Below are 14,662 nucleotides of genomic sequence, written 5' to 3' on the forward strand. Positions count from 1 at the left end.
ACTTGTTGTACTCAAGCTGCTCCAGTGAGAAAATGTGCTTGTTGAAATACTCCTGAAGCTTCTCGTTTGCATAGTTAATGTTGAACTGCTCAAAGCGGTTGACCTGAGAGGGAAATCCAGCAGAACGAGTGGGTTACTGGGTTTCTACAGGTTTCACCAAGACTTAAGACTTTTTAAAGACCTCTGTAAATGAAATTTCAGACTTTTTTTAGTAATGGCCAGTGTAATTTTTTTACTTGCCCCATTGGAATTTTAATTCAGTTATTTATAGGCCACATATTTTAAATAATGTATTGAAACAAGAAAACTAATTACACACACACACACACACACACACACACACACACACACACACACATATATATATATGTATATATTTTATTTTATTTTTTTATTAACGTAATTTCAAAAAAAAGGCAAGCTTTAAAAACTATAATAAACTAAATTGATTATTGGAAGATAATAAAACCATATTGGTAAATAGGATTAATAACTTCTACTTTTGCCAAATGTATTAAGATGTATTAGATGGATTGTTGGTTGTATTGGGGAGCTTTATATGGATAAAAGAAAATGAAGACCTGTTTCTAAATATTTAAGACCTACAACTTCATATTTCAGTGAATTTAAGTTTTTTTAAGGTCTAAAATTTAGATTTGAAAATTGTTTTAATTGTTTGGGACTAACATTACCACTTGATTCAAACCGGTGTCTGTAAATCTTATCAGTTTAAATTTTTTCAATTTATTTATTTCATAACAAGGGACCGTGTACATTATTTAACGTTCATCAAGAACATAAATTTACGCAAATTAGCCCAAAGACTAGTTTTCATTGATAGTCTCTTTGTCAGATGTTAAAGACCTACACCAATCAAAATACAAATTCAAACTATAAACAAAACTCAAAAAAAAAACAACCACAAAAACAATAGTAAAAAGCCTAGTTAACTCCCACCTCAAAGTTCTCAAAGCCAAAGATGTCCAGGATGCCGATGGATCTGAAGTCTTCACTGCCGTTGATTCGGTTGTTCAGTTTGCGAATGATCCAAGTGAAGCACTGAGAGTACAAAGCCATCGCCATTGAGTCTCGCGAGTCCACCGCCTGACACACAAACAAAAACACACACACACACATCTTTAATGTATGATTTATTAAAGATGAACGAATGTATCATGCAATAATATTTGGTTTTTGCAAATAAAATACATTTTCTGCACTTTGGTATACCTATAGTAAATTATATGTTGTCAAATAAAAAATAAAGGTAAAGAAAAGCATCTAACATCAGTGTTAATATGAAATTATAACATTAAAAAGGTTAATTTAATTTTCAGAAGTTAGAGAATAGAGATAAGCAAGTAAATTGGACAGAATAAAGTTTTGGGGGATATCTTTCAAAATTGTGAAATTTATTATTAGTTAAAATTTTTTTTAAGTCAGAGCCAACAAACTTTTATCAGTTATTATTATAACCACGTGACTGAACAAATTTAAAATATCTGTATTAATTAAATATACCTGAATAAGGTGTAAAATAAAAAAAATAAAAAAAGTTCAATTCCAAAAAATAACATTTAATTTGCTCTAAAGTACATTTAAATTATTTTTTCAGTATTATTAAAAAAAATCATGATTTCGAAAAAAGTAATACAATTCATTCACTTAATAGACTTCATTAAACATCTTCACATTTACATCACCTATATACTATATAACTGCAGGTTAACTATGCTTATATAGTAGCTTTAACTGTTAAGTTAGACTACTAATTATGAGTTAGTAGTTAACTAGTTAAAGTAATTAGCAACTAATAAAGTTGAACTACATAACTCAAAGTTTTGATTTTGATTGTAATACAAAAATGTAAAGCCTTCAATAAAGCTGCTTTAAAACAATAATTATTGTGAATAGCGCTTTACAAATAAACTTGAATTGAAATAACAACACTGTAAACATTTTAATATTGAAGTTTAAGAAAGTCTTGCGATGTGTTTTTTTGAGAGTCCAGTATCCATACATAGTCATAAAACGTTCCAGTAAAGTGAGAAAAATGTTTATTGAAGAAATGTAATTACTTGTTAAGTCCACTAGAGGGAGTGAGAGTTTCTGAACTCATTTGCAGTAACTTTCAAATGTAACAAATATAATAAAATGTTGTACTATTTCTTACCATACAAGTTTTTATATATTTTCTGTTATAGGATGGACTTGATTTCTGCTTTACTTTTGTAATGTTTCTAACGCCTAAGAGTAATGCCCTGCTATTGAACTGAGATATTTTGTAAATGTGTAAATATATCTGAAAGAAATAGTGGATTGGTGTTTCATAATGACTTTCATAAATTTTTTTTCTCCATACCATGAATGTGTGTGTGTTGAAAGAGTTTACCTGCTCTACTGTGAGCGGTGTGCTGATCTCTTCTCCTCTGAGGATCATTGATCTGTGGGTCAACACTTCAGCCAGCTGAGCACAATCCAAACCCAGCAGATCTGCAGCTTTACTGAGCGCTACACATACACAGAGCTCATTCGTATGAACACCATGCAATTAACATCAGTAATATTAAGCAATTCAAGACAATGTGAAAGAGAGAGAACGGAGAGAAGTATTTACCTGTTTTGGAGCAAACTTGTGCTCCGCCTGCTGTTAAAAACTCAATGTTTCCCACATGTAGGATTCCTGAAAGGAGCCTCAACACCTCTTTAATGTTCTCCTCTCCAAACTGCATTGTCCTGAGTGCATTCTTTAAACAAAAACAAATAAACACCAAAATATGGTTGTAATATATATTATGAAATATGTAAAACAAGAAAAGAACTAATAATTATTTAACACATTTGCTTTTAAACTGCAATTTCCGCATGATGATGATAATTATGATGTATGCATTTTTAATGGGAAATGTATTTTTTAAATTGCTATTATAGCTGGTCTAGCACACAGGTGTCAATTCCAGTTCCTGATGGGCCGCAGCTCTGCACAGTTAAGTTCCAACCCTGCTTCAACACACTTACTTGGAGGTTTCAAACAAGCCTGAAGAACTCAATTAGTTTGAACAGGTGTGTTTAATTACGAGGCGTTGCTCACTGCAAAAGTTGGTACTAGCTCAACTTTGAGCGCTGATGGAAGCGTCAGCCAATCAGATCGCTATATGCAAATACACCAGCTAGACAGTGGCTGACAATTTCATTGGCTGACGCTTCTATGACGATCGTTTTTAGCCCCAACTTCAGATAAGCCTTCAGTCAAGCATTGACGCTAAAGCCCTGTGTGAATGGGGCGTTAGGGTTAAAGCTAAACTGTGCAAAGCTGCTGCCCTCCAGGAACTGGAATTGACATGTGTGGAATAGCAAAATGTTTTTGTTACTATTATTATTTTTTACTTTATTGGTGTTTAACAAGACCATACACAGTAGTATATAATACAGAATAAGAAAAAATACAGACTGTCTCAGTTTTAATTTATTTTTCCACTATTCCCTCAAAATAAAATAAAATTAATAAATGAAAAACAAACATTCTCAGAAAAAGAGAGAGAGAAAAAAATAAAGCTAGATTACAAATAAACATGTAAATAAGAGTACAAACACAGACTGTTTAAATGGATGAAAAGATCCCTCTGAGGAGTCAATATTCCCTCTTTCCAGTAGTTTACTGTGTATTAAAGCTTATATCAACAGGGTAGGCCTTTGATATAGTATGAAACAGATTAGCAATTGCTCAAAAAGGAGCGCAGGGGTAGACTTTTACAAAATGTATAAATGACGTTTGATATTGTTTACATATCTGTATTATACTATTACTCTATATGTTCAAAACCAAGAGATTACACTTTGCAGTTTGCTTGTCATGTACCGACTGTCATGTACCTATAAGGTTTGATATATTCCTCCTAGGGCAGCACGATGGCGCAGTGGGCAGCACAATCGCCTCACAGCAAGAAGGTCGTTGGTTCGAGCCCCGGCTAAGTCAGTTGGCATTTCTGTATAGAGTTTGTATGTTCTCCCCGTGTTGGCATGGATTTCCTTCAGGTGCTCTGGTTTCCCCCACAGTCCAAAGACATGTGGTATAAGTGAACTGAACATAGTGTATGTGAGTGCTTGCAGGGTGTATGTGTGTTTCCCAGTGATGGGTTGCGGCTGGAAGGGCATCCGCTGTGTAAATCTTGCAAAAAAGAGAAATGTGCGCACATCTAGAAAATCTTGAAGGCAGGTGCTCGATCAAAAAACTAAAAATCTTTAATGTGAATGTCACAACGTTACGTCCGACACGGTCTTCATTAGGTGATCCGCTGTGTAAAACATTTGCTGGATTAGTTGGCGGTTCATTCCTCTGTGGCCACCCCAGATTAATAAAGGGACTACGCCGAAAAGAAAATGAATGAATAATTGAATATTCCTCCTAACATTTATATTTTATAAAGCTGTCATTATCACATAATACATCTGTAATACTACTGTGGAAACACAAATTTTAAGTTTATAATATTATTGATAATTCCTTGAAATCAATTAGCTAATTCTAATAAGTTTTCTTTAAATATCTGGTGGTTTCATCAACGAGGAGAGTTAAAATTCATAAATAGTTTACAATATAATGGAAATATTTGCCATAATGCAAGCAAAGCATCAAGAAGTGTAGGAAAAGGGTGAATACAGTCAGTCAGTCATTTTCTTTTCGGCTTAGTCTTTTTTTTAATCTGGGGTCGCCACAGCGGAAGGAACCGGCAACTTATTCAGCATATGTTTTACATAGTGGATGCCCTTCCAGTTGCAACCCAGAACTGGGAAACATCCATACACTCTCATTCTCACTCATACACTACGGACAATTTAGCGTACCCGATTCACCTATATCCCATGTCTTTGGACAGTGGGGAAAACCGGAGCAACCGGAGGTAACCCACGGGAACAAGGGGAGAACATGCAAACTCCACACAGAAACGCTAACTGACCCAGCCGAGGCTCGAATCATCAACCTTCTTGCTGTGAGGTGATCGTGCTACCCACTGCGCCACTGTGCAGCCCCCAGGGAGAAAACATTTAATACATTAAACATACATACATATTAATTAATTCATTATTGTTGCCATTACTAAAACAATTCATAAGTATATCAACAAAATGCAAATTTACAAAACATCAAAATGTGTACTTAAACAGTAGTGAAGTGTGTGTGTTTGTGACAAGTAGGGATGCAAATTTGCATGGGTATGACATTGGTATTACAAGGAGAAGTCACTTTTTAGGACATTGCCCCATGTTCCCAGTTTTCAGAAGGCGTATAAATAATAAAATATTTACATTTCTTGAGAAAGTAAAAATGCTCAAGGTTTCCTGTACGGGGCAGGGTTCACTTAAAAATGACCTTTGCTGCTTGTTCAAACTACTTTTTTAAAATGAGTTGAAACAACACAGTTGTTCTTTTTGAGACAACTGAAATGTTAAACCCACTTAAATTTAGAAAAAACTATTAAGTTAACTTAATTGATTTGTGTTGGGACAACATGAAGAAATTGTGTGGAATCCTGCATTTTTTACACTGTTGGTGCGATACAGTTTGAACATTTTTATAAACCATAACTCTAATGCAACGTCCTGACATTTCACAAAAACAAACCTCTCTCTGTGTGTGCGTGTGTGTTGATCTACTGTACAGCAATCAGACGGTGGGTGATGTGTTGTCGTGTTATGACTGTCTCACCAGCACTTCCTGAAACGTCTCAGTGTCATTAATGGCTTTGTCCTTCACACATCCTGACTGACCCAGATAATGAAAACCCTCCGGAGCGGAGAGGGAGAAGGACTCTGTGAGAAAACGAGAGAGACAGATAAACACTGACCTTAAACAAACTGATAGTCACTGATTCATTCTGATACGGCGACCTTCTGCCTTCTTCATCTGATCTGTCATCAGTGACATCAGCAGCAGATCAAGTCTGTTTTATGTGACTTCAGTGGGAAAACCGTGAATAACAACAGTGTGTGGCTCATTATGAAGTCTGTAATCTGATTTTTGTAACCGGTGTCAAATAGACTTCTGTAAAATGCATGCAAAATGTTATGCTTTATATGACTTCTGATCACTTTGGAAGGAAGTGTGAATTAAAAACAGAAAAACGTATTTTGTTGAAATGAAAGAAACTGAGGTAAAAAGACTCAAATGGTTCAGCAAATGTCTGACTGCTTTCAGTAAAGAATATAAAATGAGGGGGAAAAAATCATCCTGTCAACGTCAGGGGGTGAAGCTACGGTAAATTATGAATTATTTTATTAATTAATTAATTAATTTATTCATTCTTTTTCCTTCGGCTTAGTGCCTGATTTGTCAGGGGTCACCACAGCTGAATGAACCACCAACTATTCCAGCATATGTTTTACCCAGCAGATGGCCTTCCAGCCGCAAGCCTGAACTAGAAAACACCCATACACACTTAGGGCTGATTTAAACTTTCGCCTGGTGCCGCGACGCGGACCTCTGCTGACTGCATGTGCACCATGGGAAACAAACGAGGCTTTTATACTTGATGTAATCACCGTTGTGATTTTTTTTTTTTTAAATGAGAGGGGCGGTCAAAAGAAATTGACCCTAAAATCAGATGGACAAACAGAGCAAGAGGAAATTTCCAAAACTACGTCATATCATTACTATCATTAAAGATTTTTTTAAACAAATTATTTTTAGTTTATCTTAGTTTAGTTTTTGATTGATAGATATTAGTCAGAGAGCCAAAGCACCAAATACATAAAATCAAACTAATTATTTTTTTTCCTGATTATAAATATTTTTCTAACCATTCAATTTTTAAAAAAAATCAAACTTTGATGCATCACTTGATTTTGTTCATATCTCAAACATTTCTACATTTTATAGTTTATTAAAATATGAATGATAACAGAACATGGGTTACTCTAGAAATATACATGTATATTATTATGGCAAGAATAAAAGCAAAAAAAAAGTTTTTAGTTTTAGCCCACTCCACAACACACATTACTGTTTGTCTAGTTTGTGTCCTCTAATTACATGTATATGCTAAAAAGGCGATAATGGTCCAACATTCCTGACCATTGTCACTAATAAAGCCCAGACATACAGGACATCAGTATATTGTAAACCAATAGGTTTGAAAATTCCTTTCCAGTTATCAAAGAAATAATTTGTTAATTCATTTTAGTTTTGTGACTATTAAATTGTTTTAAATTCAAAATTGCAATACATGCATCAGTGTAAATCCTATAAATGGTGGAAAAACACTTTCTGTAACTGTGTGTTACAACCACCTGGGTCTCCACTTTTGTCACAGCCTCTCTTTTTGACTTTAACAAACTTATCCCTCAAGTATTCTAAACTTTTTTTTACAAAAACTTGCAATTTCTAGCCAAGAATTATTGGTCATCTGGTTATCCCGATAATCACATATGGACGGATCATAAAGACGTCTGTACAGGCGTACCAAAATCTCTTCAAAGTGATTCATATTCAACTGAAATAAAACCCGGGGCTGCGTGAATTTGTGAAGTCTCCAAAAATTTTCTGTCCTCTGCCAGCAAAAAGCATGTCATCACACCCAAAAGCGAACATTTGCAAACAACGTGGTGACATCACATTCACCGCACGCACTCGCTTTCACCGCACAATTCACTTGCAGTGCATGTCTATGGACTGTGGGGTAGACTCATGCCAGCACGGGGAGAACATGCTTACTCCACACAGAAATGCCTACTGGTCCAGCCCGGACTTGAAACAGTAACCTGCTTGCTGTGAGGCGACAGTGCTAACCACTGAGCCACCGTGCCGCTCTGATATATTTTATTTTTATTTAGTTCAGTTTGCAAGAGATTTGAATAATAATAATAACACACAAAGGAAAAAAACATGAAAGTTTGGCAATTTTTGGCAAAGTTTTGACAATTTTTTGGAGGAAACTGTGAAAAGCAAGATATGAAACAACATGCTGGGATAATTTTAGTTTTATAAGAGTTTATCTAAATTACATGATGCTTTTTACAATAGAAAAAGCACTGTCTGAAAAAGCAGATCTGATTTCATGTTGAACAAAATAGCAGCGCAAACAATAACAAAAATAATCTGAAATTCAAAAGCACATCACTAAACAATGATTGTTAAAACCACAGACTCTTCTGATTGGTTGATTTTGAGTCGTCTCTTCATCATGTAATTTCTGGTGTGAACAAAATTTTTTTGTTGCATCGCATTAAAAGGTAATCTACTGCACCCTTAGAGGAAGTAAAGCTTTTTAAATACTTTAATGGCAACTTCAGTCTCCAATAAATCAGTTAAAATGTCTTAAACAGAATATAGCGGAAAATCTAGACTCACCCTTCTGCTCTGCGCTGGTTCCTGCCAGCAGAGCATAGAATATGTGATAATTTCTTTCACCGGGATTTTGACGCACGACACGATTCTGATAGAAACGCAAACAGACAATTAGAGTCATATAAAAACACGATTCATGATACACATGCTGAAGATCCATGCATTTAAGAGAAACTCACCTTTTCTAAAAGGTCTGTGTATTGAAAATAAAAAGTCAAGGCAAATGCAGACAGAAAATTGACATATTAGAACACGGGTTGATAAATAAAGCAACAGAGATAAACAGTAGTGGATTCACATTAGCAGTAGTAAACAAATCAAGCACTTTAGTAAAAGTACAAATAAAATGACAGATTAAATTATTATTTACTCATTATCGGTTTCTCTCCATTTCTGATTAAAATACAAAAGCACTGGATTTTTAATGTACCAAGAGTTAAAATTAAAATTCACTTACAGAAAAAAACTACAGTTTATTACCCCAACTTGTCATACACTAATATCCATATTAAAAATTCAGAATTCACAATGTGTGTAAATGTGTGTTTTACACCCTTGAAAAACATGCAACATACACTCCAAACAATACTGTAAAAGTCAAATTAAATCATCCTTTTTTAAGTCATTAGTTTGCACACAATTAAATGAACTGCATAAATGTAAAAATTAAGTTGAGTCAACTGTTCCAAGTTAAAATAGATTTACTTAATTTCTTTTAAGCAAAGTTTTTCTTTATTATTTTCTTTTTCCCCCTTTATTTGGGATAGGACAGTAGATGTTACAGACAGAAAAGTATTGTGAGCAGAGAGACGGGAAGGGACTGCAAAGAACCTCAAGCCGGGAATGGAACTCAGGTCGCGGTGAGCACCATGGTGCTATATGATGGTGCTATATGTCGGCGCACTTAACCACTATGCTATTTGGCGCCGACTAATTTGCGACTTTTAAGGCAACGCATGTGCTCAATTTTTAAATAAAGTAGCTAAACGCTTTTTACAGTGCACACATTTTATATTCATTATGTGTAAAATCTGTTAATTAGTACAATGTTTTGTTTTGAAATGTACTAATGTAAACTTTCAAAAGTCAGATTAAATCACAGATACAGAAAAATTATACTTAAGAACAGCAATGAAGTAAAAACATACACAACAACGCATAAACAGAGGATACAGTCCGTGATTCTTCCTCCCTGGATGTTTCCATGTTGGCTGAAATGAAGCTGGATAAACTTCCCAAAGCGGCTCGAGTTGTTGTTATGAACAGTTTTGGCATTTCCGAACGCCTCCATTATTGGACTACAGACACAGGGAGAAAGACACATAAATGTAATGTGTGTACAGCAAATCATTTGTAAAATTGAGCCTAGTTTCTCTTGAGTTTTTTTTCCCTTCACTTTCACCATTTGGTGAGGTTTGTTCCTCGCCACTGGCTTGCTTGGTTTGGGACTTGTAGAGCTGTGCATCAATGGATTTGCTCTTCAGTGTTTGGACAGCAGTGAAAATTAAACCACACTGACCTGAACTAAACTGAACTTCAACACTGAAATCTGGACTGAGATAGTTACACAATCTACATTGTAAATGCTATAGAAATACAGATGAACTGAATTGAATTATGTATCATGCGTATGTACCTGCTCTCTAGAATCGCCTCCTCTACATGTGACGATGCTGTTTTCGAAGTTGAAAGCGCTGCACTTTGTTGGCTCATTGCAGACAGAAAGCGCAGAATCATCTTAGTGCTCTCAGTTTTACCTGCTCCACTCTCACCACTGAAACACACACACACACACACGCACACACACACACACACACACACACACACATACATACACACACAGAGAAAAACAGAAGACCTGAGTGCTGACAGACGCTCATCAGCAGAGTTGTAATGAGCTGATGCGGCCAGCAGAGGGCAGTAACATTCAAGCTCTCGTTTTAGAAGTGTTTCAAGACTCAAGAAGCTTTAGCTGCACAATGCAGAGTCAACATATTGTTAAAGCATAAATAAATATTTGAATAACACACACACACACACACTGCTGTTCAAAAGTTTGGGGTTGGAAATTAGTTTCAAACTTGGCATATTATAATGATTTCTGAAGGCTCATGTGACACTGAACACTTGGGTAATGACTTTGTTTGCCATTACAGAAATCAAGCACATTTAAAAATATACAAATATAGACAGCAGCTATTTTGAACTGGACCTAAATTTTACAGTTTGAAATCTTTTTATATTTTTACAAATTTTAAAAACATTAAATATGCATACATTTTCACAATTGAACCACGAGAGAGAAATAATGCAAAAAATATATTATTTTAATGGTGATATTGACATTTAAAGCTTGAAAAACTAGATACGTTTCATGCTTTAGGTTGATTCTGCAGCTAAATTATGATTTGGAAAAGTGTAAATCTTATCTCTAACTAATCCCACAATTATATTCAATTACGATTAAGACAATTAATTACAAAACGACTCTCGATGTATCATGATGAATCTTTCCATTCAAATTAATTTCTTGTTTGATATATTAAAGGCAGGGGTAGGAAACTGATGGCTCGGGAGCCACATGTGGCTTTTTGACCAAAAATATGTGGCTCTCCAGCCCTTTCTTCAATAATATTTCAAAAATTTAAAAAGTATAACTTTTACTAGAAATCAGTTTCCTATTGAAAATACAATTACACTTCCCTTTGTATTGTATTTTCTACAGCAAAATGAATAAGAACTCGATTTACAATTAAAGGATGTTTCAACCAATGGACATATGTGGTGCTGTGGTTTTACTTGAATCGCGAAAAGAATAAAGGGCAAGAATATTTCTTACATTCCTATGGTGATTTACATTTCTATGGTAATTTACATATCTATGGTAACCTCACACATGTAAATTCAAACATTCATGAGTGGCAATGGCAAAAAGAAAGACAATCTGTAAAATGTTCTGTCTTCATACATTTTGATGCTTCATATTTCTTTGATTTTGAGTTGTGCATGGACATAAATAAAGGTTTTGCTTATAAATAAAGAAAGGTTTTGTTATATACACACACCCCATATGGCTCTTTAAAAAAATGCATTTGATAAAAAAATCTGAAATGGCTATTTGCTGAAAAAACGTTCCAGACCCCTGTATTAAAGGGATAGTTCATCCATAAATGAAAATACTGCCAGCAATTACTCATCCAACATTCTTCAAAATATCTTCTTTTGTGTTGAAAAAAAAATAAAATCAAATGGGTCAATGGTGAGTAAATTATAGCAGAAAGCGTTTCATTTTTAAATGAACTATCCCTTTAAGACCTAATGCATCAAAAAATGTTCACACGACAGATTTGTAGGCAGACAGAAACTGCCTACTATTATTTAAAGACATAATCTGCAATGCTTACATAAACACAGAAAATATGTACATGCGGTAAAGGCTGATGTGCTCTTCCAAAGAACATATTTACACAAGTTGCATATGTTCAAAGCACTATGCAACTTTGATAGTTTTTTACATATCCAGACATTTTATCAACAACATCCAACTAAAAAATTCAACATACACTCAAAACACTCCCAAAAATAGTTAACTCTACTTTTAAAGCAATTCATTGACTTTACTTTAACAAAGGTGTGTGAACAAGTAGCATACAATTTAATGAACTATGTGCTTAATTATAAAAATTAAGTTGAGTCAACTTAACAGGTAAACTCACTTTTGAAATAAAGTAACTAAGCACTTTTTACAGTGCACATATTTTACATGTACGTGTGTAAATTCAGTAAATTATTAATCAGATGCTTGTTCTGACCAGGTTGTTTGAATCAGTGAGTTGTTACAATTGAATCTGTCCAATTAACCAACTAATTATTCAGAGTGATTTGATTTCTTTCATAAATCAAATGATTCAGAGAAGGTGCCAGCCTTTATGAAAATAAATGGATTAAAAAGTACAATATTTTGTTTTGGAATTTACTGGCGTAATCTTTAAATACTCCGATAATTTACAGATACCAAAAAATAATACTTGTATACAGTGCATCTGGAAAGTACTATAGCGCTTCACTTTTTCCACATTTTTTATGTTATAGTCTTATTCTAAATTGAATTAAATTAACTTATTTCCTCAATATTCTACACACAATACCCCAAAATGACAATGTAATTTTTTTTTAATCGTTGCAAATGTATTAAAAATAAAAAAACCTGAAAAATCACGTGTACATCAGTATTCACAGCCTTTGCCGTGAAGCTCTAAATCGAGCTCAGGTTCACTCTGTTTTTACTGATCATTCTTGAGATGTTTCAGCAGCTTAATTGGAGTTCACCTGTGTTAAACTGTGTTGATTGAACATGATTTAAAAAAGCATCAACCTGTCTATAGAAGGTCCCAGGGTTGACATAATCAACAATGTATTGAGCAAAGGCTGTAAATACTTATGCAGATGTGATTTTTCAGGTTTTTTATTTTTAATAAATTTGCAACAATTTCAAAAACTCTTTTTTTCACATTATCATTATGGGGTATTGTGTGTAGAATTTTGAAGAAATAAATTAATTTAATCCATTTTAGAATAAGGCTGTAACCTAAAAATGTGGAAAAAGTGAAGTGCTATGAATACCTTCCAGATACACTATAATACTCTATTATACTAATTATTGTATAGAACAACAGATAAACAGAGGGGGGAAAATTTGCCTTGTGTAATGGGATGCAAACTAAAAAACTACAAATTTAAAAATACAAAAAGAAAGTACCGTCACAAAAACATGCTGTTAATAAATGCAAAAGTGTTTTATATCTGCACAGATTGAATTCATTTAAAGTTTTTTTGTTTGTGTTCTACCAGGTTACCCTTTTCATAAGGCAAGACTTGTTTGCGCTCCCTGTGGTTTCATCCGGTAGGTCGGGGAGTTTGTGGGTATTACATTTCCATTGAAATGCTTTTGTTGTGGTTTGCAAAAAGGGCAAAGCCAAGCATTCCCCAACTCTGCATGGTTACTGCATGTGTTTAAGAGGCACAACTTGATTTTCTACCTGGATTTCAGTGCAATAAGAGTCAGTCTGTCCACATGTTTGCTGAGTCTGTACATGCTCAGGGCTTTTCTTAGTTGAGGTTTGGCTGCAGTGGTCAGGTATTCTGCCAGCTTTGTTTTCTGTACGTCGACTCTTGCTAATGCTGATGAGAGATCTGCAGCATGGAGAACAAACACAGCCGTCTGCAACCTTTACCCTCTGCATGCCAGCGTAATGAGGGCTGTCAGACAGCCGTGAGTTTGAACTCACACCTTACTAAGAGGTCAGAGCTGAGGGTGAAGGTCACGGCATGAAGATTTCAGCTCAGACTGCCTGAAAATTCATTGCAAATGAGAACGCAGGGGAACGTAAAACCCCATTTCTGACACAGGACATGCTGTAGGTCAGGAGAGTTGTAAATGTGAAAGCATATGTGGTCATATTTCTGCAGAAGAATTGCTGAAATTTGAAGCTGGTTTTAGTATACAGAGAATATGGACTAATTTTGCTATTTTTACGGTGTCAGCTTGAAACCTTAGTACCATGTTATTTGGTGTTAAGATTCTTGTACTATGGGTTAATTAAATATGTAGTTAGTTAAATATTTAAAGAGTTAGTTTTTTTAGTAAGTGTTAATTAAAGAGTTAGTTGGGTAAAAAAGTTAGTCAGTTAAAGAGTTAGTTGCTTAGATAAAGAGTTAAAGAGTTAGTTAAAGAGTTACTTAACTAAAGAGTTAAAGAGTTGGTTAGTTAGCTAAAGAGTTAGTAAGCTAAACAGTTAGTTAGTTAGTTAGTTAGTTAGTTGGTTAAATAAAGAGTTAAAGAGTTAATTAAAGAGTTAGTTAAAGCATTAGTTAAAGCCTTAGTTAGTAAGTTAGATAAAGTGTAAACTAGTTAGTTAGTTAGTTAGTTAAAGAGTTGGTTTAAGAGTTGGTTAGTTAGCTAAAGAGTTGTTTGGTTAGTTAGTTAGTTAGTTAGTTAGTTAGTTGGGTAAATAAAGAGTTAAATAGTTAATTAAAGAGTTAGTTAAATCATTAGTTAAAGCCTTAGTTAGTAAGTTAGATAAAGAGTAAATTGGTTAGTTAGTTAGTTAGTTAGTTAGTTAGTTAGTTAGTTAGTTAGTTAGTTAGTTAGTTAAAGAGTTGGTTTAAGAGTTGGTTAGTTAGCTAAAGAGTTGTTAAGTTAGTTAGTTAGTTAGTAAGTTAGTTAGTTGGTTAAATAAAGAGTTAAAGAGTTATATTAAAGAGTTAGTTAAAGCATTAGTTAAAGCCTTAGTTAGTAAGTTAGACAAAGAGTAAACT

General features: G+C 34.2%; 1 protein-coding gene across 2 annotated transcripts in view; it reads right to left on the reverse strand.

Annotated features, from left to right (window-relative positions):
• Nucleotides 1-14,662, reverse strand: part of myo10 (myosin X) — a 95,290-nt gene that overhangs the window by 41,939 nt on the left and 38,689 nt on the right. The window contains exons 5-13 of one of the 2 annotated variants that reach the window (XM_005171401.6): nt 9,981-10,118; nt 9,518-9,642; nt 8,524-8,537; nt 8,348-8,432; nt 5,708-5,811; nt 2,618-2,747; nt 2,393-2,511; nt 958-1,104; nt 3-103 (exon numbers count right to left, since the gene is read on the reverse strand). In XM_005171401.6, coding sequence (XP_005171458.2) covers nt 3-103; nt 958-1,104; nt 2,393-2,511; nt 2,618-2,747; nt 5,708-5,811; nt 8,348-8,432; nt 8,524-8,537; nt 9,518-9,642; nt 9,981-10,118 — 963 coding nt within the window. The remainder of the gene's footprint in view (nt 1-2; nt 104-957; nt 1,105-2,392; nt 2,512-2,617; nt 2,748-5,707; nt 5,812-8,347; nt 8,433-8,523; nt 8,538-9,517; nt 9,643-9,980; nt 10,119-14,662) is intronic. The other variant, XM_073929123.1, reaches the window with a different exon arrangement.

This window comes from Danio rerio, chromosome 2, assembly GCF_049306965.1.
Source record: "Danio rerio strain Tuebingen ecotype United States chromosome 2, GRCz12tu, whole genome shotgun sequence".
NCBI classification, from domain to species: Eukaryota; Metazoa; Chordata; class Actinopteri; order Cypriniformes; family Danionidae; genus Danio; species Danio rerio.